The sequence below is a fragment of the Bidens hawaiensis genome, unplaced genomic scaffold, assembly GCF_021521415.1.
Source record: "Bidens hawaiensis isolate Kalapana, Puna unplaced genomic scaffold, B.hawaiensis_p1.1 tig00003356_1, whole genome shotgun sequence".
NCBI lineage: Eukaryota > Viridiplantae > Streptophyta > Magnoliopsida > Asterales > Asteraceae > Bidens > Bidens hawaiensis.
This window is the reverse complement of record NW_027491185.1, coordinates 296,697-323,193: the sequence shown is the minus strand read 5'-3', so window position 1 is coordinate 323,193 and position 26,497 is coordinate 296,697. Positions and strand designations below refer to the sequence as shown.

The 26,497-nt window shown below is 34.8% G+C and overlaps 4 protein-coding genes and 1 non-coding gene across 6 annotated transcripts; 4 read left to right on the top strand and 1 right to left on the bottom strand.

Annotated features, from left to right (window-relative positions):
* Nucleotides 1–333: 333 nt before the first annotated feature.
* Nucleotides 334–7,414, top strand: LOC143623247 (ent-kaurene synthase 2, chloroplastic-like). The gene is made up of 15 exons (XM_077094195.1): nt 334–371; nt 2,727–2,814; nt 2,890–2,927; nt 3,016–3,307; nt 3,953–4,133; nt 4,221–4,429; nt 4,517–4,637; nt 4,720–4,817; nt 4,917–5,083; nt 5,157–5,269; nt 5,359–5,457; nt 5,540–5,755; nt 5,837–5,978; nt 6,072–6,317; nt 6,840–7,414. The coding sequence occupies exons 2-15, from the start codon at nt 2,736–2,738 to the stop codon at nt 7,158–7,160; spliced, it is 2,322 nt and encodes a 773-aa protein (XP_076950310.1). The 5' UTR covers nt 334–371; nt 2,727–2,735; the 3' UTR covers nt 7,161–7,414.
* A 1,499-nt stretch (nt 7,415–8,913) lies between these two features.
* Nucleotides 8,914–14,730, top strand: LOC143623153 (laccase-6-like). Its single transcript, XM_077094124.1, has 6 exons — nt 8,914–8,919; nt 9,286–9,539; nt 9,632–9,876; nt 9,956–10,084; nt 13,500–14,444; nt 14,537–14,730. The coding sequence occupies exons 1-6, from the start codon at nt 8,914–8,916 to the stop codon at nt 14,665–14,667; spliced, it is 1,710 nt and encodes a 569-aa protein (XP_076950239.1). The 3' UTR covers nt 14,668–14,730.
* Nucleotides 14,731–14,738: 8 nt separating this feature from the next.
* On the bottom strand, nt 14,739–16,423 carry LOC143623249 (pyridoxine/pyridoxamine 5'-phosphate oxidase 2-like). Of its 2 annotated transcripts, XM_077094198.1 has the most exons (7): nt 16,319–16,423; nt 16,177–16,226; nt 16,043–16,100; nt 15,927–15,959; nt 15,315–15,410; nt 15,061–15,231; nt 14,739–14,974 (listed from the first exon to the last, which is right to left on the bottom strand). In XM_077094198.1, the coding sequence occupies exons 1-7, from the start codon at nt 16,406–16,408 to the stop codon at nt 14,876–14,878; spliced, it is 597 nt and encodes a 198-aa protein (XP_076950313.1). In that variant the 5' UTR covers nt 16,409–16,423; the 3' UTR covers nt 14,739–14,875. The 2 variants fall into 2 exon arrangements, with proteins under 2 accessions (XP_076950313.1, XP_076950314.1); XM_077094199.1 differs by lacking the exon at nt 15,927–15,959.
* Nucleotides 16,424–17,681: 1,258 nt separating this feature from the next.
* TRNAF-GAA (transfer RNA phenylalanine (anticodon GAA)) lies at nt 17,682–17,754 on the top strand. Its single transcript has one exon. It is a non-coding gene; the product is annotated as a tRNA-Phe (tRNA).
* Nucleotides 17,728–23,982, top strand: LOC143623248 (putative serine/threonine-protein kinase WNK4). Its single transcript, XM_077094196.1, has 8 exons — nt 17,728–18,560; nt 19,243–19,280; nt 19,368–19,595; nt 19,781–20,001; nt 22,379–22,536; nt 22,624–22,900; nt 23,437–23,618; nt 23,699–23,982. Exons 1-8 carry the CDS (start codon nt 18,483–18,485, stop codon nt 23,930–23,932), a joined length of 1,416 nt encoding a protein of 471 aa, XP_076950311.1. The 5' UTR covers nt 17,728–18,482; the 3' UTR covers nt 23,933–23,982.
* The last annotated feature ends 2,515 nt before the right edge of the window (nt 23,983–26,497 follow it).

Genomic DNA, 26,497 nt, shown 5'->3' with positions numbered 1-26,497 from the left:
GGTTATATGTTGAATTCTACACAAATTTATATTTCTTTACAGCTCGTGTTACCTAAAAAGAATATTCACTCCTTTCATAATTTCATATTGGCACTAGCCACTACGGCACACTAATAATAAACTGCGTACACAGTCTACACATACACAAATGCTATGATTATATTATTAACAAATATTTCATTTCATTTTTTTTATAAACATTCAATACATGTGACGAAACCCAACAAGTGGGGTTTATATTTATTAGTAGCAAACCTAATGAATTATGTGGATATTTAATTCCAGTATTTGACTAGTTATTTCTTAAACATTTTATTTGTTCTCTTCTCCAAAGCATCTTCTTGTTTTCTCCCGCTTCTATTCTTCTTCAGGTAACAACTCCCCTTTAAATTTGATATGGTTTAGGCAATGGTTGCATAAACAAAGCCTACATGGCTACATTGATTGATTGGCTAACTTTGAATACATATCTTAGCAATACGTCTATAGTATCTCTAAACTCATCAAGTCATATATTACTCAATCAAACTCTAACAAAATATATGTATTAATCGATGTCACAATTCAATTTAAATTCGTCCTTTGAAGACAAATACAATGCATCAAAGTTAAACAAACAATAATTATCGACCCTTGGTCTTTCCCCATATATAGGGTCATGCGTTTGCGTTGATCTTGTACATTTCCTCTGAATTGTCATTGATTGTGTAGCCTTTACAGGGGAATACCTTGGGTTGTTGATTTTCACAGTTGGATGGTATCTCTTGAACTCACCAAGATTTGGTTCGGGTTCCTCTTCTCGCTTTGTGACAATGTTAATCTTCATCTCATCTCCTGGGTCCGGTCTAGCCATTTCAAGTCCTTTTATGTAGTAGAGCCATCACCGCCTTCATTGCGATCTCTTCGTGCATACAAGTGTGTAAAGCACAAGAGAGATGGAAAGGGTTAGAGAAGATAACCTAATTATGTGTGGAGGTGAGAGCACCTATTTATAAGAAAGTACTTCGGCTTAAACCCAATGGGCTAACCTCTGCCCTAACTTATCGATATTATGCCCACTTAGATTGGACTGACATGTTGAGTCTTGACATGTTCATTGGGTATCACATTAACGTGACTTCTCTGTCAAACATATTGAAATTTGTAAGCTAAATACCACTAGAAAGACGTTAAATAATTATACACGATTGAAAAATGATTTAGAACATAGTATGATCACCACCGGATACAAATAACTAACACAGTCAAATACAACACTTAGTATAAAGAAAAAAATTATATATTATCTTGTTACATATTTATTTTTCACATATTAATACTCTCTCCGTCCCATTTTAAATATCCATTTTTTCATTTTTAGTTGTTCCAATTTAAATATCATTTCTATACATATAAATTTAATTTCTAATTGTGCCCTTACTATTACATATACTAGATGTTTCAATTTCCAATTTTTGGTTGTCCCAATTTAAATGCCATAATAACTTAAAAGATATTATTATCATTTTACAGCTCATAAAATAAAATGATTAAACATTTGTTAATTTATGTGTTTTGGGTCCCACAAAAAAATTTAAAATGAGGCTAAGGGAGTATTTACTTACAGCTCGTGTTACTAAAAGATTCTTCTTGGCAAGTAACGTGCACTACGGCACATTAATAATAAATTTGTGACAAATGCTATGCCATTATTATATTCTTAATAATATTCATATTTGGATAGACATTAAATATAGAGATGCTAACACGTGGCAAAACCCAAAAAGTGGGGTATATTTTGTTATATAAGTAGTAAACCCAATTATTTGTTGTCTTGTCCAAAAGCATCTTCTTGCTTATGTTCTGTTCTGTTCTGTTATTCTTCTTCAGGTAACATCTCTAATTCTTTTCTTTTGTTTCTTGTGTTATTTAAGACGATTTTGCATTTGATTTTGCTCAATTTATTTGACATGCAAGTAGGATTTTAGGTAACCTGCCTATTTGATTTCACATGCAACACAAATTATTACTTCTAATTAACTGGATTTATGATGCATTGTTCATTATGATCGGATTGATTTAATGATTGTATCGAAGTTTATCGATTCTAACTAGTTTTGTTTTAGTTCGGTTTCGGTTTTTTGGGTTTTTGGTTTTGGTTTTTTCAGTTTATTCGGTTTTATTATTTTATTTTACTTTTTATTTTTAGATTCGGTTTTAGTTTATTCGACTTTTTCCCCATGATGCCCAAACCTGCATCTTAATGTTGACACGGGTTGTTATTGCCAGAACGAACATGAACGTGCTCGTGTTCATTTATTTAACTTTAAAAAAACACGAACACTAACGCAAACACTTAACTGGACAAATATTTATGTTCATGTTCGTTTAATAAACGAGCGTGCTTGTTTATGTTCGTTCGTTTATCTAAACGAACAGTTGACGAACATAATCGAACAAAGATAAACGAACATACATGAACAAACGTAACCAAACAAAAACGAACATAAATCAACACAAATAAACATAACTAAACGAACGTCCACGAACATAAATGAATGAACAAAACATGCATTCATGTTTGTTCGTTTAATTAACTGAATACAAGTTTTCTTTTCATGTTCGTTTGTTTATTAAATGAATGAACATAAACAAACTTCCAGAAGTCTTCTTGCAGATACTTACTAATTCCATACCTAGCCTCTAAATACACTTATTCATTATGTTTTTTTTGCAGAAAATAAAAGGAGATATCAATGAATATTGCACATAGCATGACTGTCCCTTTATCATCCAAACAGTATCAATATCGGGCCATTTCAGCTATTCACACCGGTACGAATCTGTATAATTTTAACATGTTTCTCTTCTTTATTTCTTCGATTAATTCAAATTTCGTGTTTTGAACAGCATCTTCTCACGCCGGACAAACTAATCTCACTAATCTGGTATAACTTATTGTCTTCACTCTTCACTTATGTATATTCATTGATGTATTTAATATAATAAACTGCATGTATCTACAAACGTTTGCAGACCGTTGATACAACCAAAGAACGAATTCAAAAACTGTTTAACAATGTAGAACTTTCGGTTTCTGCATATGACACAGCATGGGTAGCCATGGTCCCGTCTCCAAACGCACCCAAATCCCCTTGTTTCCCCGAGTGTGTCAACTGGTTGGTTAATAATCAGCTTAATGACGGTTCATGGTGTCTCGTTAATCACCATCATAATCACCCGTTGCTTAAAGATTCTCTATCTTCAACATTAGCATGCATTGTTGCGTTGAAACGATGGAATGTTGGAGAAGACCAAATTAATAAAGGTATGTCTTTCTGCTGCTTTCTTGCTTACTGTCGCTTAAATGTTATTAACTTATTAGGCTTGTAAACGAACTCGAATGGGACATGTGCATGTTCATTTAACTTTAACCGAACAAACAAGCGAACACGGACAATTAAATGAGGGAGGTATTCTTGTTTGTGTTCCTTTGTTAAGAAAATGAATGTGTTCGTGTTCGTTTATGTTCTTTTTTTAATAGTATAAACAAACAGTTCATAAACGTAAGCGAGCGTGCATAACTGAACATAGATGAACAAACATAACTGTGGAAATGGCAATTAAAAGTAAACGTGAACATCAATCTGTTGGACCTAAAAAATAATAAACTAGACTGGATTGTAACGAGCGATATTTTAATTTCAGAAAACTAGACTAAATTGGAATTGACCCAAATATACAAATGAACGTAAACTAATGAGAGTAAATAATCGACCACAAATGAATGAGCAAGACATGTGCGCGTGTTCGTTCATTTAACTAAATGAACAAAAAAAAATGTTCATGTTTGTTCATTTTTTAAACAAATAATTATAAATTAACTCCCTGCCGAAAAGTTCACTGAACGCTCGGTTCATTTACAGGGCCAGGTGTTATTGGTCTTCATATAAATAGTCAACTCTTGTTGCAGGTCTAGGTTTTATCGAGTCAAATTTTGCTTCGGTCAATGACAAAAGTCAACAATCTCCTCTTGGTTTTGATATCATATTTCCTGGTATGCTTGAGTATGCAAAAACCTTGAACATAAACCTTCTTTCAAACCAAACAGATTTCAGTTTGATGCTACACGAGAGAGAATTAGAGCTAAAAAGGTATTTTTATTTTTTATATGATATTATGCGAGTCATATATATTGCAAAGAAAGGAACTTTTATTTGTTATTTGTTATTATCTTATAGATGTGATTCAAATGAGATGGATGCATACCTTGCATACATTTCAGAAGGACTCGCTAGTTTATATGATTGGCGTACGGTGAAGAAATATCAGATGAAAAATGGTTCGGTTTTGAACTCACCGTCTGCAACCGCAGCTGCTTTTATTAATCATAAAAATGCTGGCTGTCTTAATTATTTAACTTCACTTTTGGACAAGTTTGGTAACGCAGGTACAACCGTGCAATTTTATTATTCAGTTAATTTATCAATATTTAAAATCGTACATTGTGCTAACATATTTAAGTGGTAAATCTCAGTCCCAGCAGTTTACCCTTTTGATTTATTTATCCGGCTTTCCATGGTTGACACGCTTGAAAGATTAGGAATCGCACGCCATTTCAGTGTAGAAGTTAAAAATGTTTTAGATGAAACATATAGGTAATTAACTAATTATTAATTTTCATTTATATTTAATCAAAACATATAGAAACATTAATGCAAATCATTCGGTCAACTTTAGATGTTGGGTGGAGAAGGATGATCAAATATTCATGGATGTTGTAACGTGCGCTTTAGCCTTCCGGTTATTAAGGATCAATGGGTATGAAGTCTCCTCAGGTATGTTTCATTATATCTTAAATAAGAAAACATATAATAAGTTATTTATTATTATTATTTTCTTTTCTTTTTGGTTTTATAACTTGATACGTGGCGTAGATCCATTGGCGGAAATTACTAATGAAGGAGCTTTTAAAGACAAATATGCAGTTCTTGAAGTGTTTAACGCGTCACAGGTCTTATACCAAGAGGAATTATCTTTCGGGGAACAAATTTTGAAGTCGGCTGATTTCCTCAAAAGAATTATATCCACCGATTCAAAAGAGGTTCTAATTTTGACTTTGACTCTAACTCGTAATGAACTTTATTTTCATGTCTGAAAATGATTAACTTAACTAGGTGGACAATGCTCTTAAGTTCCCCTTTAACACCGGTTTAGAATGCATAAACACTAGACGAAATATTGATCTTTACAATGTAGACAATACAAGAATATTGAAAACTACTTATCGGTTAGTTTTTCATTTCAAGTTTAAATATTTATTATTAAGATATTATAAGCAGTGCATAAATCTGAACATATTACTCTAATTAATGCCAGCTCAACAAATATTAGCAACAAGGATTACCTAAGGTTTGCAGTTGAGGATTTTAACGCCTGTCAATCTATTTACCGTGAAGAACTAAAAGGCCTTGAAAGGTATGTATCTTAAGTTAATTTTTTTATATTCGTGCTTTGATTAACGAAGAAATGATGACATGGCGTGATGACGTGACGCCAGGTGGGTGGTGGATAATAAACTGGACCAGCTCAAGTTTGCTAGGCAAAAAACCGCCTACTGTTATTTCTCGGTTGCTGCAACACTTTCACTACCAGAATTATCCGGCGCGCGTATTTCATGGGCCAAAAATGGGATCCTTACTACAGTAATTGATGACTTTTTTGACGTCGGTGGTACTATCGACGAATTGGTCAACCTGATTCAATGTGTTGAAAAGTAAAATCTTGATCCGTATTTGTTTTCTTAATTATTTAAAAATTTATAAAATGTTTTGTTTTACATTTTTATATAATGCAGATGGAATGTGAATGTTGACAATGATTGTTGTTCAGAGCAAGTTAGAATTGTATTTTCGGCGTTAAAAAATGCAATATGTTGGATTGGAGACACAGCTTTTAAATGGCAAGGACGAGACGTAACAAGTCATGTTATTCAAACCGTAAGACATTATTTAATCTTTTCTACTTTATAAAAAGAAAAGACCGTGTTCGTATATTAATATATTTATGTAATTATTTGTTTGTTTGTATAGTGGTTGGATCTCATGAATAGTATGTTAAGAGAAGCTATATGGACAAAAGATGCTTATGTGCCAACAATAAACGAATACATGGAAAACGCGTACGTGTCATTTGCACTCGGCCCGATTGTACTGCCTGCTCTTTACTTTGTGGGACCCAAATTGACGGAGGAGATTGTCGAAAGCTCTGAGTATCATTATCTATTTAAGCTAATGAGTACTCAGGGTCGACTTTTGAACGATATCCATAGCTTCAAGGTATATGTTTATAAAAACTTTATTTTATTAAAAAAAGACAGAATTACAAATTTTATTCTTTAAATATATGTGTAATTTATGGATCAGGTCTTTTAAAAAGTTTATCCGCGGACGGTGTCTTTTATATGACAAAATACATTCGTTTTTTGTCATTTACACTAATTGTCTAAATCCAAGCATGCCAAGACTTAACAGGTTTTTTGTTTAACATATTTTATTTAGTTTCTTTTTCTAATAATATATTTAATTTGTTTTTTAATTATAAATACTTAAATAGTATGCTTAAAAAGACTTAAATGCCCTCGCATGCCAAGACTTAACGGGTTTTTGGATGCCAGTTAGTCAAAAAGACGAAAATCAAACAAACATGTTATGTAAAATACACCGCCTGTATATAAACTTTTTAAAGAACCTGATCTATAAATTGCATATGTTTAAATGACAAAATTTGTAATTCTGTCTTTAAAAAAACAATGTAAATGGTAATAAACTAATAATGAGTTTTGTTGAATGTTAACATAGAGGGAATTTAAAGAAGGAAAATTAAATGTTGTGGCATTGCATTTGAGTAATGGAGAAAGTGATAATGTGGAAGAAGAGGTTGTGAAGGAGATTATGAAGATGGTAAAGAATAAGAGGAGAGAGATGATGAAATTAGTTACGGAAGAAAAGGGGAGCGTTGTTCCTAGAGCGTGTAAAGACGCGTTTTGGAACATGTGTAACGTGTTGAATCTTTTTTATGCGAATGATGATGGGTTTACTGGGGACGCGATCCTGGGTATTGTGAAGGATGTTATTTATAACCCGATTACGCTTGTGAATGGAAGTGAAGATCGAGTGTAAATAATCTTGGTATGATGATGTAGAAATCGTTGAGGTTTTGTTTCCGGTTTTTGAAGTCTTGATCGGATTTTAAACAAGAATTAGAGAAAAAGCAAAACATTGCCCTACTACTAGTGAACAATAACATTTACATTGTGAAACCATAAAGTTGCGGAACCAGTGGCTTACGGTCATACAGTCGGTGCAGATTTTTTTTACATATCATTTCGTTTTCTCTTACGACAATACTTTAGTTTTTCTTCTATAAAGCATTATAACGGATTTATTCTGACATAGCGTAAAGTTTCATGTTCACATCTAAAAGACCCCTTTCCCTATATTAGCAGTTCATTCCAAACCGATGATACATTTAAATATTTGAATGTGCCATCAGTTTGTAGGAAAACCGCTAAGGCACTAATGCATTAAGCATCACGTTTCAAGAGTTAGAATCCTTGTTTTCTTAAAAAAAATAAACACTTTTTTTACATTAAAGATTCCAACAATTATGACGGCAAAAGGATCGTTAGATCCTCTTGGTTCGGCCTTTTGAACCATTATAATGTTTTCATATTTTGTGTTTAAAAAAACAAAAAAAAACAATAAAATGTGAAGACACGAAGGGTGGTGGGGGGTGTAGTATGCATGAATCAACATGTAAGTTTTTCGAAGACAGGTTCTCATGGTTATAAAATCAATTTAGCTGTGTATAAACCAAGTAACAAATACAACTTTAAACTTCAAACATGAAACTAAATGTCTAGTCAAGATCTTCATGTAGTTTGGAAAACAAGTGTGGGAAAACCACATGATTAATAAAGAGACCCACATTGGCATGCATAAGTGACTTGTGATCATTTCATAGAAGGAGAATGTTCAATAAAGCAAACCAGACTCACCTTTTACTCTCTCATCTCACTCCAAAGTTTAAAAAAAACAAACATTTTGATTGGTCAAACTCTATGTACATTATATTATATACATACATTATATAGGTGCAATATATTACACGGGTAAATTGAATATGCATCTAATTTCCAGCAGATAACCAAGAGAACAATACAAATGCTAACAATTGACACGACCAGAAAATAAACATGTTTTGTGTCAGTTAGTATAACGTGTCTGTCTATTAAACATGTGACACGAACGAGATCATTTTAGTAAATGGGTTAACCCAAACATGGTTTGTTTAATGAATCGGTTAAACCAAACATGATCCGTAGATTAAATGGGTTAACCTGCGAACCCCATAACAATTTTAAGAAAGTTCTTATTTAGAGACAGAGAGACTGCTCTCACTGAAACTCTCCGACTCTAAGAAAAGAACCATTTTCTCATGTAGCGTGTAGATTTAGATTTCATGAATAGTTATAAAAAAAGTGTAAAATTTTAAGACGTTTGATTTTAATTTTTCCCTTTTAAACTCTTAATCAACTTCATATTCAACAACTTTATTCCTTAGTTGTAACTACACTTTCTCCGATCCTTTCATTTGACGCTAAATATAAAGAACCGGTTTAGTTAACCGGAAAGAAGACACAAGGAAACAAAAACACTTAAAAGACACGGATTACAAAAACGTGCATTTGAGTTGGAATCATTAGTTGTTTAAATACCAAGTCATTAAATTATTACTCATATTAACAATTGAACATTAAACGAATCGACTCAACACCACACAAATAAGTATATGGGTCCGTGCTAGGTTTCACCTATATATTTTACCTACAAAACCGACACGATTGACAACCTAAATAAACGCGAGTACGCAATGCTGGTTAGATACAAAGAATGGAAGAGAGAAATATATATGATTATGCACTATCAATTACATAACCGTCTTATGTATAAATAACCTTTATGTATTAAGTTAAAAGTTAAAACAATAGGCACAAAATGTCTATATGTCGTTCTTTAAATAGAATTGTATCGCACGCATTGTTTTGAAGCACGTTTGTGGCAACTGTATGGTCAAACACCTTCCAAAAACTTATAATTACAAGTCCTTTTTCTTCTAAAAAACATCATTTTTTTTAATATAAAAAATGAATAATTTGTGCATATAAAAACCATCCCATCCATGTGATTATGTTCTCACTTCCTCCTTTACATTTACATAATAATATATCAAACACCCCAAAAGACCAAAATCAATGCATTCAAATATGTTCTACTAAGCTTACTATATCTTTGTGCTCATAACATGCTTCATGTCATGTCTTCAACAAGGTTCTATGACTTTAAGGTCCAAATGCTTCAAGTCAACAAGCTTTGTAACACCACAAACATTGTAACCGTTAACCAGAAATACCCGGGACCAGTCGTTTACGCCCATGAAGATGACCGAGTCATTGTTAAACTCACCAACGAGTCACCCTACAATGTCACAATTCACTGGTATAGAATTATAAATGTACATTACCATTTTTTGTGTTTTTATTTCACTTCATTTTTTTTTTCTAAGGAAATGTGTGTTATAAAATTATTAGGCACGGTGTTAGACAGATTTTATCGTGTTGGTCAGACGGGCCTTCTTACATTACTCAGTGCCCGATTCAACCCGGTCAAAGTTTTGCGTACGAGTTCACTTTATCGGGACAAAAGGGGACACTTTTATGGCATGCTCATTTTTCATGGCTTAGAGCTACTGTTTATGGTGCCCTTATCATCTACCCTAAAACAGGAGTGCCCTACCCTTTTAAACACCCTTATGAAGAACATATTGTAATGTTAGGTCAGTTGACTTTCCATTTCATGCAAATATTATTATACATTTGAAAAATAGTATTAGAAATTTTATTTATTTCTTGTAGGGGAGTATTGGCAGCAAGATCTTGTGCACCTTGAAAAAATTGTTATGGCTAGCGGTACAGGTGCCCCGATAGCAGACGCGTATACCATCAATGGTCATCCAGGCCCCAAATATAACTTCTCCGCAAACGGTAAATATTTATTTTCTTTCGGATGTTAGAAAAAGAAATCATTACACGGTAAATATTTATTTTCTTTCGGATCGTTAGAACAATTTGATACATTGTTCTTCCAAAGTACATCGAGTGGTTTCTCAAGCAGTTAACACCTTAGATATGGTCATGTTTTTTTCGTTAAATGGGTGGACCTAAAGGTGGTCAAAAAAACCGGTCCGGGAACCGGTTTGGCGGTTTAAACCGGAAACCGGTTTTTAAGAAAACCGGTTTTTAAACCGGTTTTTAAGAAAACCGGTTTTTTAAAAACCGGTTTAACCGGTTTACAAACCGCCGGTTTGTATTTCGGTTACACATTTTAGAGCCAAAACCGGTTTACAAACCGGTTATAAAAAAAACCGGTTTTTTTTAATAACCGGTTATAAAAAAACCGGTTAACCGGTTTTTTTATAAACCGGTTTTTGACCGTTGTAAAAAAACCGGTTAACCGGTTTTTCCATAACCGGTTAACCGGTTAAAAACCGGTTTTTTTCCGTTGTGTAACGGCTATATAGCCGTTTTTTTTTTTTGACCGTTTTTTTTTTTTTTACCATTTTACCCCCACAAACATCTATATATAGTTTAGGGGATTATACAACTCCAAACGCTCTAAACGTTTATTTCATACGCGATTATTTTGTTATCTCACGCTCAATTATACCACATTACCACTCCATACGCTCTTATTTCGTAGTCGATTATCATGGCCTCCCAAAGTGCTGCTTCATCCGTCAACATGGGTGCCTCGAACACGGGAGAAACGGTCGTTCGGGTCATCCCCACGAAACGAAACCAAGATGTTTGGCAACATTTCGACCTATGCGAAATGTCTAACGGTAGCCAAAAAGCTCGATGCAAACATTGTTTGAAGTTTTATGGCAAAGATGCAAACTCCACTTTAAAAGCGCATGTACAAAGGCCCTTTTGCAAGGCGTTGAAGGACGAATCGGGAAGTAGTTCGCAGCCGGAGATGACGAATCAAGGAACGGTGTTTACGTACGACCTTGAAGCGGTACGTCAAAAGTTTTCAAACTTTGTGATTCAACAAACACTTCCTTTCAACCACTTCGACAACCCTCAATTCACAGAGATGATGCAAAAGTATGTTCAACCACGCTACCAACACGTAAGTCGTTCGACCCTTAGAAGAGATTGTCTTAAAGCATGGAAAAACGCTAAATCCGAACTAATTTCATACTTTTCAAACTTACAAACTGGTGTAAACTTAACAACGGATGTGTGGTCGGTACCTAATGGTTCGCCCGACTCATACATTTGTGTGACGGCTCATTGGGTTGACCCCGAGTCGTGGCAAATGATGAAACGAACCGTTGCGTTTCAATTGTTTGATTACCCGCACACGGGTAGAAATATTTTTAAACTCTTGGATAAAGTCATTCGACAATACAAGATTGAACATAAAATCTTTTCAATTTCGTTTGATAACGCGTCCAACAATACGGCCGCGGTTGGCCATTTAAAATTAAAGTATAAACCTATTTGTGATGGAGCGTTTTTTCATAGCCGATGCATTGCACATATTATCAACTTGGCCGTGCAAGATGGGTTAAACGTGATCGAAACGCAAAGAAACAATTTTAAAAGAATGTTACGAGATGTTTTTAGCAACAATAAAACATTTTCAATATACAAAAAATTTTGTGTAGAAGCTAATTGTCAATGGTTGGGGCCAAATTGGGATTGTCCAACAAGATGGAACTCGACTTGTGATATGTTTGAGAAAGCCATCCAACAAAAAGAATCATTAATTGTGTTTCATCAAATTTTGTCAAGTAGGGATAAATGTGCACCGTACGATCCTAGAAACTGGTTATTGATTGAGATCGTTACGGAGGTCCTTCAAATTTTTAAATCTTGCACAACTAGTTTATCCGGGGTTTACTATCCAACAAGCCCCATTGCTTTACCAAAAATTGCTGTCATGTGCATAAAGTTGAGTGAACTTCATTGTAGGGGTGCACCTTATTTTGATATGGGTGTAAAAATGAAAGAAAAATTTAGAATGTATTTTCAAGAACTACCCGCTGTTTTGACATGTGCTGCTGCGTTAAACCCTTGCATCAATGTTGGTGGTGTTGAAGCTTTAATAGAAAAAATTTGTGACGAGCTAGAGTTAAACGACGATCAAAACCCCTATTATAACCAAACTTTAAAGAATGCTTTCAACACCACCTTGTCAAACATGTATGATGTTTACCTTACAAAATACGGGTCGTCTTCCCAAATTCATGACTCGTTAAGAGCTGTTGCCCAATCCCAATCCCAAACCGACCTTGAAATGGGGATGTACTACATGATTTGGGAAGACGCCGGTAAACGTCAAAAGGTAAACACCCCAAGCAGTGAACTTGGAAGGTATGGTGGTACCAACTTTGTGAAACACATGACTCCGGATGAATTTAGAAGTCTTGATTTGCTGGCTTGGTGGAGAGGTAAGGAGGATGAGTTTCCGATCCTCGCCGCCATGGCCAAAGATTTACTAACGGTCCAAGCTTCCACGGTAGCTTCGGAGTCTGCTTTTTCTGTTTCTGGCAGGGTTATATCGATTAGGAGGACTCGACTCACTCCACCAGCTGTAGAGATGTCGATTTGCTACAAGGATTACTTGGACTCTTTAGATAGGGCACAACATCAACGCTCACTCGAGGGGGAAATGGAGTATGAGGCGGGCTTGTATGAAGACGAGGTCAATCAAGGACACACTCAACCAATGGCCGATGAAGAAGCTGCGTACGACGATTACCTAAGGAATAGCTCGGGATCGGGTAGCGAAGAAAATTAGTTAAAGAAACAGCAAACATGGAGGCAAATAATGAGTAAGAAACAGCAAGTTGTTAATGTAATCGTGTCTAAGCATTCTTTAATGTTTGTATTTTTGAGTTACGAATATGCGATAACGATTTAATGTTTGTATTTTTAATGTAAAAGCTATAAATGAAAGTTATGTGTTTTTAATCTTCCAAGCAAAGAACCCTAACAACGAAAGCAAAGAATGAAGTGAGTCCGTTTTGCCTTGTAGTTACCGGTTTGTTTATACTGTGAAAAAATAATGGTTATTTAAAAAAAAAATAAAAAATAAAAAAACCGGTTAACCTAAAAACCGGTTTTTATAAAACCGGTTAATAAAAAAACCGGTTTATTAACCGGTTCTAACCGGTTTCTAAACCGGTCCTAACCGGTTAGACCGGTTAGGGTTTTCAGATACAAAAACCGGTTATTAACCGGTCCGGTTATTAACCGAACCGGTTTTTTTCCGGGCCAAAAAAAAACCGGTCCGGTTAATAACCGAACCGGTTTTTTTAAAAAAACCGATTTGTGCACCTCTAGGTGGACCAAAATACCCTTTGATTTTTTATTTTATTTTATTTTTCAGACGTGTACAAGATTGATGTTTTACCCGGAAAAACCTACATGTTAAGGCTAATTGGCGCGCTTTTAAACATGGAAAGCTTCTTTTCAATAGCTAATCACAAACTAACAATCGTTGAAGCCGATGGGGAGTACACAAAACCGTTCACCACTGACCGAGTCATGCTCGGGCCCGGTCAAACCCTTAACGTCCTGGTCAAGGCCGATCAAAAGATAGGACGATATTCCATGGCCATGGGGCCGTACATGTCGGCCCAACATGCTCTATTTCAAAACATAACATCAATTGCATACTTTCAATATGTAGGTGCTATACAAAATAGTGTGGCTTTACCAGCTTCTTTATTACCTAGGTTTAATGATAATCTAGCGGTTAAAACCGTTATGGACGGGTTAAGAAGCCTTAAAGTTGGTAATGTCCCGAAAGATATAGACACAGATCTTTTCTTTACTATCGGTCTTAACATTAATAAGTGCGGTTCAAAAACACCTAAACAGAATTGTCAAGCTTTTAATGGCGGTGTGATGGCCGCTTCCATGAATAATAATAGTTTTGTTAAACCAAATACCGCGATCCTACAAGCTTATTATAACCATGTTAACGGTCATTTCACCGAGGATTTCCCAGGGTTGCCACTTAAGTTTTATGACTTTGTTAACGGTGCACCTAATTCACCTCCTAATAACACGGGGTCCACATACGGAACGAGGGTCAAAGTTCTCGAATACGGGAGTCGGGTTCAGCTCATATTGCAGGACACGGGGACCGTGACAACCGAAAACCACCCTATTCTTCTTCACAGGTATAGCTTCTATGTGGTCGGGTATGGTAGTGGGAATTACAACCCGCAAACCGCAAGGTTTAACTTGGTGGACCCGCCTTACATGAACACGATTGGTGTGCCCGTTGGTGGGTGGGCTGCAATCAGATTTGTTGCTGATAATCCAGGTATATTAACTATTTCATACTCCATAAACACTAAGCATATAATTAACTATACTTATATAAATTATATTGATGTCGAATTTGTAATGTTTTAGGGGTTTGGTTTATGCATTGTCATCTGGAGCAGCATTTTGATTGGGGATTGGCGGTTGTGTTTATAGTGAAGAACGGGCACGGGCCGATGGAAACACTTCCTCACCCGCCACCAGACATGCCGCGTTGTTAATTATGGCATTTAAGTAGAAGATTCTTTTAACAAGTGTGCATTAAGATTTAATTTAAGATTTAAGTGTGAATGTGTGATGTCATTTTCTTAGAACCAGTGTGTGCAGAAACTGAAAACACATGTTTCAGTGAAATAAATTAATTGTTGACGAAACAACTTAATCGATGTTTTTAGATAGTAGATAACGAATTAGCTAACCGTTAAACGGTCAAGGGTTGACTTTCTCTGAATTCCAAGAAACGTCTTCGTTAGCAATCTTCCTCGAGAAGCTTACTCTCTCGCTACTCTTCAAATTCAAGTAATCAACCTGTGAATAACAGAAATTACAAAAACTTTAAAAAAATGGATACGAGTATAAATATTGGTTAACAAAAGAAACTAAGACGGTTAGACCTGATGAGGATCAAGAACCAGCAAGCAAAAGGCTGCAACAGGACCAGCTGCAGGGTCCAATGAGCTTGGACCCTCGTCTGGCTGATCACCAAAAGAGGGAAGTCCCGGGTTCGGGCCCAGGTACTGGAGCCGGGACTTCGGTGAACTAGCAAACCAGGCCTTCTCTCTTTGCTACATACAAAGTAATAATATTAACAGAATTTTGTGTCTATTTGGAATATATTCAAGTAAAATACATATGAATTTGGGGATACCTGAAGTTTCATGGAATCAGGGTTTGATCCATCAATGACATCAACAGGACCATTTATCCGAAATTGTTCCCACGAATCCGTGAAATACCAACAAATCTGAATCATAACCAATAGATTACAGTCTAGGCGTGTGCACGAAACCGAAAAAAACCAAACAGACATAACCAAACTGAAACAAAAACCGACGATTTGGTTTTATGTTTTTGTAAAACCGAACATACAGTTCATTTTCGACTTTTCATGCAACTAAAACCAAACCGAAGTTATAGACTTTTATTTTTTATTTTAAAACTTAGTAATTTATAATATCTTAATATATAATTCACCCAGTATTTTAGCCCAAATATATAATAATAATGTTATTAATAAATAACAAATAAATTAAGCCCGAATTAATTATTTTTCGACAACTTATATTTTCGGCCCAAATGACAAAACCATGAAAACCAAAACCGAACGGTTTTCAAAAACTCAAAAACCGACATTTCAGTTTTTGGTTCGGCTTTAGCCCAAAACCAAAACCGAACTGACACACACACACACACACACACACACACACACACACCCCTAGATCACACCAAAAAAAGAAAGATATTTATAAAGTATACATACTTCAGCAAATGGCCAATGGTTAAGATCCTCAATCTGCAGTAAAATTATCCAAATTCAAGTCACAATATCAAATACAATTAATATTAATAATAATATTATTAAAAAAAAAAACCAACCTTGTGAGTTCTGGTGTCAGTGTTAATTTGAATTTTATTACTTGAATCCTGAAATCCCCTAAACATCGTATAAAAAACCCTAAATTGAGCATAATATTTAAACAATACAACGATTAATTGCGTGTATAACGTACCGAAACACAACAGTGCGATTAGCAGGCATGCCATTGGGTCCAATTGTAGCCTGTAACAATAAATTATTAATTTAGAGCGAATTTGTGTGCATAAATTGAAAATAAATAAATAAATAAATAAATAAAGGTATGTGAACCGTACGAGCTGGAAATAAGAAGAGTGTCTAAGGTGGGAATTGGATTGAAGTGCATTAAGAAGAAGTTGTTTCCATGGAGATGCTGTTGAACCCATTTGTGATCACTGTGAATTAGGAGTTGGATGGTAATGGGTTTGGTTTAACTTGGTTTATAAATGTTAAGGGAAAGTTGTGACATTTTACAATAGTTGAAGGGTCTAACCGAAACTTCTTTGGTGAGAAATAATCGAACCGAAGATCGGTTCACCGAAATTAAATGAGGTGATCATTCATATTTTCATATATTTTTAACTTTTATACTTTCATGTATATTATGTTTTATATCTTCGTGATTTATACATGTATTTCTAAGCAGAATTTTAGTCAAATCAAATTGAAATTAACCAACAACTCAACCAAAATTCGACAATTGAACAAACTTCATTGATTCACTAGAACCGATTGGTTAAAAAAAATAGAGTAATCGATTACTTTGGTTTCAGTTTAGGCTAATAATTGAACCCTGCACACACCTTTTGGTCCAGAGGACCAGAACGGGGATTTGTGGAAACATAATATTAGGAGAGTGTACACGGTAGACTTTGCTTGATATCATCTATCATTGTGTGTGTTTTATATGATATTGTGTGTATGCTGATGGTAGCTTTCTTTTTTGACAGTTTGAAAACCAACACTAGCACTATATTGTTTTTGGTATTATGCTTAGCATGTAGGTGGTATTTGGAAGATGTATGGTTTGCCTAAATCTCATCTTCCTCGAACCCTACCAATAATTTTGCTATGAGTGAGATTTTACTAGGTATAATTGTTGTTGGTTTTCCTAATCATATATTGATTAACCAAATCAAAACAAAAAAGACCCATAAAAACTGAACCAAAATAAATGATGGCCCGGTTCTGTTTTCTATGAAAATCGAAAAAAGTAGTTTAGTTTATGTCATGCCACACTTCGAAACCGAACCGAACTTCAAAACCGTATCGAACTATACCGAGCTGAACTTGTTGAATGCTTGTCACTAGATTATACATTAGCAAAAATATTAGGTCAAGAGTTTTAGGCCCAAACCTATTTTTCTTTTAAGGAAATTAGGCTTCGGGCATAAAGAAAACTAGCAACCAAAATGTCTAAACACCATAGCTTTCTAAAATTGAAATCCCGAAACTTTGGTTTTGATTAGATGCGAGACTAAAACCGAATCAATTTTCAGATCTCAAACTTTATTATCATCACATCTTTAAGTTTGTTGATGTTCTGGACTTTTTTAAATTTCCACATTGGTTTGTCTACGTATTTGTAAAATTTTGTATGATCTCAAAATGATTCTATCTTTGGTTCAATATTTCTTCTTAACATTACATGATCAAAATGCGGGGATAGCTCAGTTGGGAGAGCGTCAGACTGAAGATCTGAAGGTCACGTGTTCGATCCACGTTCACCGCATAACCTATCTTTTTTAAACACAAATTAATTTATGAGATTCTAATGATAACAACCTTGTACCGAACAGGTGTTAGTTAAATCCTTTTTTTACACAAACTCACAATTTCCAACATCCATGTTTTTTGCTTCCCATATTTTTTCCAAGCCTATATATATCTCAATCTAACCTCTAATGTTTCATATTGGGGCTACATTTTTTCTCAAGTTTCACCCTCATTTCCTTGTCTCCATTCATAATCTCCTTTTTCACATCGATAATCGAAACCCGAATTCGTGTTTTCCAGACAGGAAAACATTTGGGTTTTGATTCTCTTTAATAAAAAAAAAGAGAAAATCGAACAAGGAGATTCTGATCGAGCAAGGAAACGGGTGTAACAAGCATGACTTTTGATTCTTTAAATGTTTCAAAAAGCCTCCTTCAATGAAAATTGGTGTGATGACATATAATAGAACCTATATTTTCAACCATTTCTTCTCTTTCTCATCATCAAGAAACCTTGATACTAGATTCGGATGCCGCTCTAGATTCCTCACGCGATCGGCTTCCGATTCGTGTGTAATTGCTTTGGAGACCGCCTTCTCTAAGATTAAGATTCATATTGGATTCTTGTGATCATAATTAGGTCTTGTTATTATCTTTCGAAATTACTTCCGTCTTTCTCTACTTCTCTACTCGCTCGCTTTGTCTCTTTTAGTTTGATTATTCAAACCCCACCCATTCTTGAAAAATGGAATCTGGAGATGGAGTTGATGCAACCACGGAGGTCGATTATGTTGAAATAGACCCGAGTGGCCGTTTCTTACGGGTATGCATGTCCTTAGCTATTTAAGAATATTGTTATCTAGTGGTTCTTTATCTCATTATTATTTGTTAGAATTTGATTCTTGCATATTGGCTTTTGAATTCATCTTAAACATATTTAAGGAACATGTGTTTCGTTGTATTTTATCCAACGTTGTTAAAACCCGACCGAAACAGTCTATTAGACTAAGAATCGAGCCCTTGACCGATTCGGTTGACATGGGTTGAACCGGCATTGTAGATGGACCAATTTGGAATAGTTTTTGTGAAAATATTTTTTTTAGAATATATATTTAAAATTGAGTCCTTTTTATATACATAAAATAGTGGTGTTGTATTTACAATGTTCTTAAAAATGTATATTTTCGAGTAACTAAACTAAATAATCATATTATCAATATCAGTTTCTACTAAAAAGTCATTATATTTTATTTACTTTTTTATATATAAATATAACAATTAAACAATATACTATTCAAATTTATATATAATATAAATATTCTAAAATTACTACATTTTTTTTATTTTTGAGTACATGACCTGTCTATGATCAAGTTTTCAAAATATTTTATTTTATGCTCACAAAAACAGTCGGTTTTTGTTTCGATTTGGTTTTCCGGGTTTTATTTTTCTATTTCATGCACACACCTGATAAAATTTCATTGTCTTTCTTGATACGTTTACAGTACCCTGAAGTTCTGGGCAAAGGCGCATTCAAGAAAGTGTAAGCTTTCATAACTTTAATCTTTTTTCACACACTATTTCAATCTCAACTTCAAATCATGATTCCATATTCAATATGTTCATCTAGTTACAAGGCATTTGACCAACTTGACGGAATCGAAGTCGCTTGGAACAAAGTAAGGATTGACAATGTCTTGCAATCTCCAGAAGATTACAAAAACTTGTATTCAGAAGTTCATATTCTTAAATCACTAAATCACAAAAACATCATCAAATTGTGTCATTACTGGATCGACATAAAAAAGAAGACGTTAAACATGATTACCGAGCTCTTCACATCAGGAAACCTACAACAGTGAGTTTGATTATATCTCAGTTTCTGTTAACTACCATTTTCGTCCCTATGGTTTTGTCAGTTTTGCCACTTATAACAAAAATGGAAGAAAATGCAAAACTGATCAAACCACGAGAACGAAAATGACAGTTTACTCTTTTTCAGATAATGTATTATTAATGTTAACATGGGTTTGTGTCAAGCAGATATAGTAAGAAGCATAAACGTGTAGATATGAAAGCCATCAAGAACTGGGCAAGACAAATTCTTAATGGTCTAGACTACCTTCACAGTCAAAACCCTCCCGTGATTCACCGCGACATCAAATGCGATAACTTGTTTGTTAATGGAAACCAAGGTGAAATCAAAATCGGCGACCTCGGATTAGCAACTGTGATGCAGCAGCCCACTGCTAAAACTTTCATTGGTAATATTTAAGAACAAGAAATTTGGATACTTGAAAGTACATTATCTGTTATTATTATTATATTTATTTTTAGATTTGTTTATTAGTATTTCATCTAAGGAATATGAAAGAAACTTTAGGCCTATCTTCATTTTAATTAATGATAAAATGATTTTGCACATAAGCCTAAATTCATAAATTTTTAGTCCACATAAAATAATGGATTAAAATAATGATTTTGATATGAATATTTAATTTAGTCTTGTTTTGTTTAAACTAATGATTAATTGATATTCGGTTATACTTAGATTTATGGGATACATCGGTTATTAGATTCATATAAATTACCGTGGACTTCTCCAACGCCTTCAATATGGTCGACCGCACAGCCCTTCTCCGAGAGGTTCATCATCATTGCCCGTCTATCTATCTATGGGTCCAGTTCCTTTATGCCCAGCCGGCTAGGTTGTACGTTGATGATGACTGTATAGGGGCTACTACTGGGGTTCAGCAGGGAGACCCCCTTGGGCCCCTCCTCTTTGCCTTAGCATTACACCCTCTTGTTCATAGGGTACAAAATGACTGTAACCTCCCATTTCATGCTTGGTACTTGGATGATGGGACTATTATTGGTGGTGCCAACGAAGTCGCTAAAGCTCTAGACATTATCAACTCGGAAGAGCCATCATTGGGGCTGCAACTTAATATTAAGAAAACCGAGGTTTTTTGGCCAGCGTGTAATGGGGTGAAAGTCAAAGATGGGCTCTTCCCTAGTGGGATTGGTAGACCAGAGAGAGGGGTAAAGCTCCTTGGAGGGGCTGTTAGTCGAGATCCCTACTTTATTAAGGAGTTGGCGAGGCGGAGAGCATCTCGTGCGGTTGATCTTATGAAACTCTTACCTTGCCTTAGGGATCCCCAGAGCGAACTCCTCCTGCTTAGGTCTTGCATGGGGGTTGCTAAGTTGCTTTTTGGGTTACGAACATGCCACCCCCACATGATGGATGATGCGGTATCCTGTTTTGATAAGGGGATACGAGAAGCCATCGAAGACATAGTTGTATGTGGAGGCCCGTTCTTTGGTGATCTTCAGTGGCGACTTGCATCTTTACCGATGCGCTTAGGGGGTTTAGGCCTTCTTTCGGCTCATGATGTTGGGGTTTACGCTTTTGTAGCGTCGAGGGCTCAGTCTTGGAAGCTACAGAATCACATCTTAAGGAATAGCGGAGTTGTCGACCTGGACCCAGACTACGTGCAGGCCCTGGAACGCCTAAATGGCGCTCTCCCAGACTTTGACATTGGCGGTTTCTCTAACATGGACACCGCCCCACCAAAGCCTCAAAAAACTTTGGCAAATGCCCTTTTTGGAAAAATCGCTCAGAGCCTGGGAGAAGTTTTTGGATTGTCCCCCCGACAGAATGCGGTTTTTGAATGCTTACAAGGTCCTCATGCCCAAGATTTTCTGACCGTTATCCCGATTGATGGCTTGGGCCAAAGCATGTCTGCGGTCGAGTATAGGGCCATTCTTAAGTACCGTTTGATGGTCCCAATGTACCCAGAAGACGAAACATGTCCGATCTGCCGTAAGGCCTGCCTGGATAAATTCGGAGAGCATGCGGTTCATTGCAAGGAGATGCCTGGGTTCAAATACCGACATGATTGGGTGCGGGACGTTCTTTGGGACATCTTAAGGCGAGCTGGGATATCAGCTAAAAAGGAAGCCCCCGTAAACTTCCTTACAGACCCCACGGAAGGGAGATCCACTCTACGACCGGCAGATTTGCTCGTCTTTGGTTGGGCCGGGGGAAAACACGCTTGTGTTGACCTCACAGAGGTATCTCCCTTAGCTGGTTTGAGGGATAATGGATTTGTAGCTGGGCAAGCAATGAAAAGGGCTTAAACGAAGAAGGTGGAGAAACATGCTAAAGCCTGCGAAGAGAACCAACATGTTTTTGTCCCTCTGGCTTTTGATACATTTGGCTCCTTGGCACCGGAAGCTATCCGTTTTCTAACCAGGGTCCAACAGGTTGTGCATAGCAATGTGTCGACTCCAAAGGGGCAGGGGTATGTCTTTAGCAGGTTAGGGTTTGCAATTCAGAAAGGGGTGGCGGCGCAGCTTGTTGCCCGCCTACCTGCTATATTGATGTAATATCTATGTTTCTACATATTGGAACCCAATTTTTGACAAAAAAAAAAAAATTATAGTAAAACTAAGACCAAATTTTTCAATAACCAATTTATTAATTAAAAAACATAAAATCAAACCTTTGTTTTATTTTGATTCGATACGTCAGTTATAAAACGATCTGGTTTACATTTTTTATCTACAAAGAATATTGTATCCTTCATTACTAATACCTTTATTTCTTCATTTCATTTTTCCTTTGTATTCAACGCGTAGGAACCCCGGAATTCATGGCTCCAGAGCTCTACGATGAGAACTATAACGAGCTAGCCGATATATATTCTTTCGGCATGTGCATGTTGGAGATGGTGACTTTTGAGTACCCGTATAGCGAGTGCAAGAATGCAGCTCAAATATACAAGAAAGTTATATCAGTAAGTTAACTTATCTTTTTCAAAGTTCATTTATGTAATCAACATTATATATATTAAGGTACTTAACTAGTTAATAAACATTAACAGGGTATTAAACCTGCTTCTCTTGACAAAGTGAGTGATCCTGAAATCAAAGAGTTCATAGAAAAATGTTTGGTTCCAGCAGACCAAAGATTGTCTGCTAGGGAGCTTCTAGAAGACCCGTTTCTTAAGCCCAAGAACCCGACCCGGGGTCTACTAGCAATGGCGAATCATCCGGTCGTGGAAATTTGTAGGATGCATAAAGAACATGAGTTTAGTCTCAAAGGCGTCAAAAACAACAATAACTCGGTTTCTTTGGCCATGCGAATTGCTGACCCGATTGGTAATCCGTTACTAATATAGTTCTTGTAATCATATTTGACCCCGAGATATTTGTTTTCACATTTGGAAAACCGGGAAAAAAAATCAAAATATCCATTTTTAGCGAAAATATTAACAAAATAAACTTACTTTTTGAAATTACAAAATTAGCTGTTTGACAATTTTTTTCCAATCATTTCCATCAATCACATGATGACACGTGTCACCAATCACTAACGGATTACACCCCCGATTAAAACCTCCCAGCTAGAGTGTTTTATTTACATGACGCTTTAATATTAAAAATAAAAAAGAATAATTTTTTTAAAATTTCATGGAGTCTCTCGTGTAGCGAATCAAATACGTTGAGCCAAAATAGTTGAATCTATTGCACTAGGTTGAAATCCACTATGTCAAGAGACATTTGATGTGCTCTGATTGATTGGTACTTTTAAAAAGTCAAGGCTATTTTGTTAATTTTATCGGTCAATATGATATTTTAATGTTTGTTATGTGACCCATTTTGATCCGTATTGTAAACCATATATTTGGTTGTAGGTCACGTGAAGAATATACAGTTCGTGTTTTATCTAGAAACCGACACTGCATTATCAGTCGCACGTGAGATGGTTGAACAACTCGAGTTAGCCAACAATGACGTGCCTTTTATCGCTAACTTGATCAAGAGCTCGATCGCAAGGATTTTACCTAGCCGACAACCATTAAATAAAAACATACCCGTAAGCACGCACGCTTCCTATGTATCTTTTAAAAACTTTTTTTTTGTTGTTATATAATCATAATCTTTCGGTTAAAGCAGGAGTTGACACGTGTGACAAGCATGATTGAACAAAGTTTTGGGGATGTGAGTAGGTTTTCACAAGTGAAGGGGTTTACAAAACAAGGTACATTTCTTTCTTTATGTGAAAGTGATGATAAGGTAGAATTAGAAGCAGTAGAGAGAGGGTATAAGCAAAAGTGTGAAGAGTGGAGAATGATGAAGAAGAGGAATATGGGAGTTGAAGCAACTCTAAAGAGATGTATAACATTGTAATACACAAGACAAGAAGAATGTTGAATGAAAATTTGTTCATTTCTCATATAATCACAAGTTGTATGGAGTATGTTTGTGTTACATTATGTGTTCATCACCTTTTTTTGTTTATATAAATTGACTTATTTTATAAATATAAATAATCTAAATCACAAATCTATTTGGTTTATAGAGTATTACGATGAAAAGTTCGATAAGCTCATCAAAGTCTGAGTCGATTTGGAAAAACAAGTTAATCAAGTTTAGGTCGATCGATTATTATGAATTCTATTACTTGTCACTTACCTTATGTTTTAATTTCAGTTGTTTTAGTTAACAGTTAGATCAGTAGTCATATACGTTTGATTTGTAGCGCTACATAAATAAAAGCATGGTTGTGACTTGCGCGTCATTAATAAAGTAATCAAGTTCCAGTCTCTTTTGTGTCACTGGATTGTTACTTTGACACCAACAAAACAAGGCTGAGTGTAAAAGCACGTTGAGTAAAGTGTGTTGCGATAATTCAAAATTGTAACCGTTCACAACTATCAACAATTTATGAAAAAAAATATATATGTAAGGGGATCCATTTCTCAATATTCACTCAGGGTATCTGAAAATTCTCGAAAACAGCCTTGAAACTACCTCCTCGCACTATCGTTGTGCAGTCTATAATCTTATAATCTCGATGTAGCAGCAACATATACATGTATATATCTATTATACACACACCATCAATATGTTTGTATTATATGGAGGTGATAAAAAGTTTTTGGTCGAAAACATTCACATTCGATATGTTTATGTTACCTAGCGGTGAGGACAAATATATATAGACCGAGAGTAGATGCATCGTTGTGATCATTTGTGCCAATAACAAAATAATGTGCCAATGGATATGGAGGACTTTGATCAAAGCCAACAAATGAGACTTAGTCCATAATAATATTAAAATCAACAAAGTGAATATTATAACCAAAATTATAAAGTCCAATTCTTTATTAAAGTATTGCCATATTACGAAAAAATATTCCATTCCTAGCATATTTCATTCCTTAGATTTTTTTAATTAAAATAATATGTCATTAAAAAGGGGTGTGTAAATCGATACAGAAAATAAACTTGCAACAAGCTACGCCGTTAATTTTTTTTTAAATGATCAAACTAAGTCATTCAAAAGTAACATTTATAAAATGTGGGGTTAATTAAAGTTGTAACGTTGCTCAACAAATTAGTTAATCGAAAAGTTTGTTCAAAGTCAAGTCGAGTGCCGGCTTTGATACAAGAAAAAATGCAAGTATTTTAAGTTGTTTGAACTGAAAGCAAGACCATTGAAAATGGTCATTATGCAACTAGTCATAATTCATGTGGTAAGAATCTAGAGTGACGTGAATGCTAATTTTATATATTGTTTTTGTTTATTTATAAAAACCGTTTAAAATATTTGTTGTGAAGAGTCATATATATGTGGTAAAATAATAATAATATTAATAAGTAATATATTAAGAAACAAGAACAAAAGGATATATATTATGTTTTCTTAGATATTGGTACTCCATCTTATGCACATTCACTGTTTCTCAATGTTCATATGTTTACAAGGTAACAGTGGTTCGTAGTCATTATAGATTAGGGTTGTCCTTGGCTCAGTTTGAAAATGAGTTTCAACTCGGTTCGATTTTTTAAAAAAAAAATCCTAGTCTGAGCAAAGCCTCACTCGATTTGATTTGGTTCATTTTGCTTGAATTGTTTTTTTATTTGTTAGTTTTATACATAAATTTTACATATATACATAAAAGTATACTTTTTTTTTTAGAATTTTTCTTCTTTGTTTTGACTTCAAAATTTAAATTGAAACCTTAACATCTCGTATTATATATCTTTTCTTGTTAACTTTCAGTTTTAGACATTTTAAAGTTGGAAATTTAGACATAATAAAGTTAAAAGTATTGAATTAATGATATTTTAAAGTTTCAGAAATTAAAAATTTAAAACTTGGTATGAAATCAAGCAAAACCAAGTCGTTTGATTTTAAACCAAACCAAGTTCAAGCATAAAAATATCGCTCGTTTCTTTAAATTCAATTCGCTCAGTTCGATTCATTTTAAAACCAAACCATGTATGAGCAAAACTGCGCTCGGTTTGGCTTGTTTCGTTAACAGCCCTATCATAGATGTGTTTGTGTTAAAGTACTAGCTTTAGAGCCCGTGTAACACACGTGATAATCTAAATAATTAAGTTATAAATAAAGCAATACATAATATATATAGAAAAATGTATTATATCTATGTTTGTATCATTATACATAAATTGATTTTATTTATATCACAAAATGATTTTTTGCAAAAAAAAATGAACTTAATAAACAAAAATAAAGCACATGCAAAAACATGCACAAGAACACTCCATCTATTGAAAATTTATTCTCGGAATCATATATGTATAATTGAAAAAATTTGGTTATCTCAATGTGTAAAATCCTGAATCTTTTGATTATTTTCAAAATGTCATTAAAAATAAATTCGAAATTCATTCACATTAAAAATTTTAAATTTCATTTGCTTTACATTTTCAAGTCAAAACTTT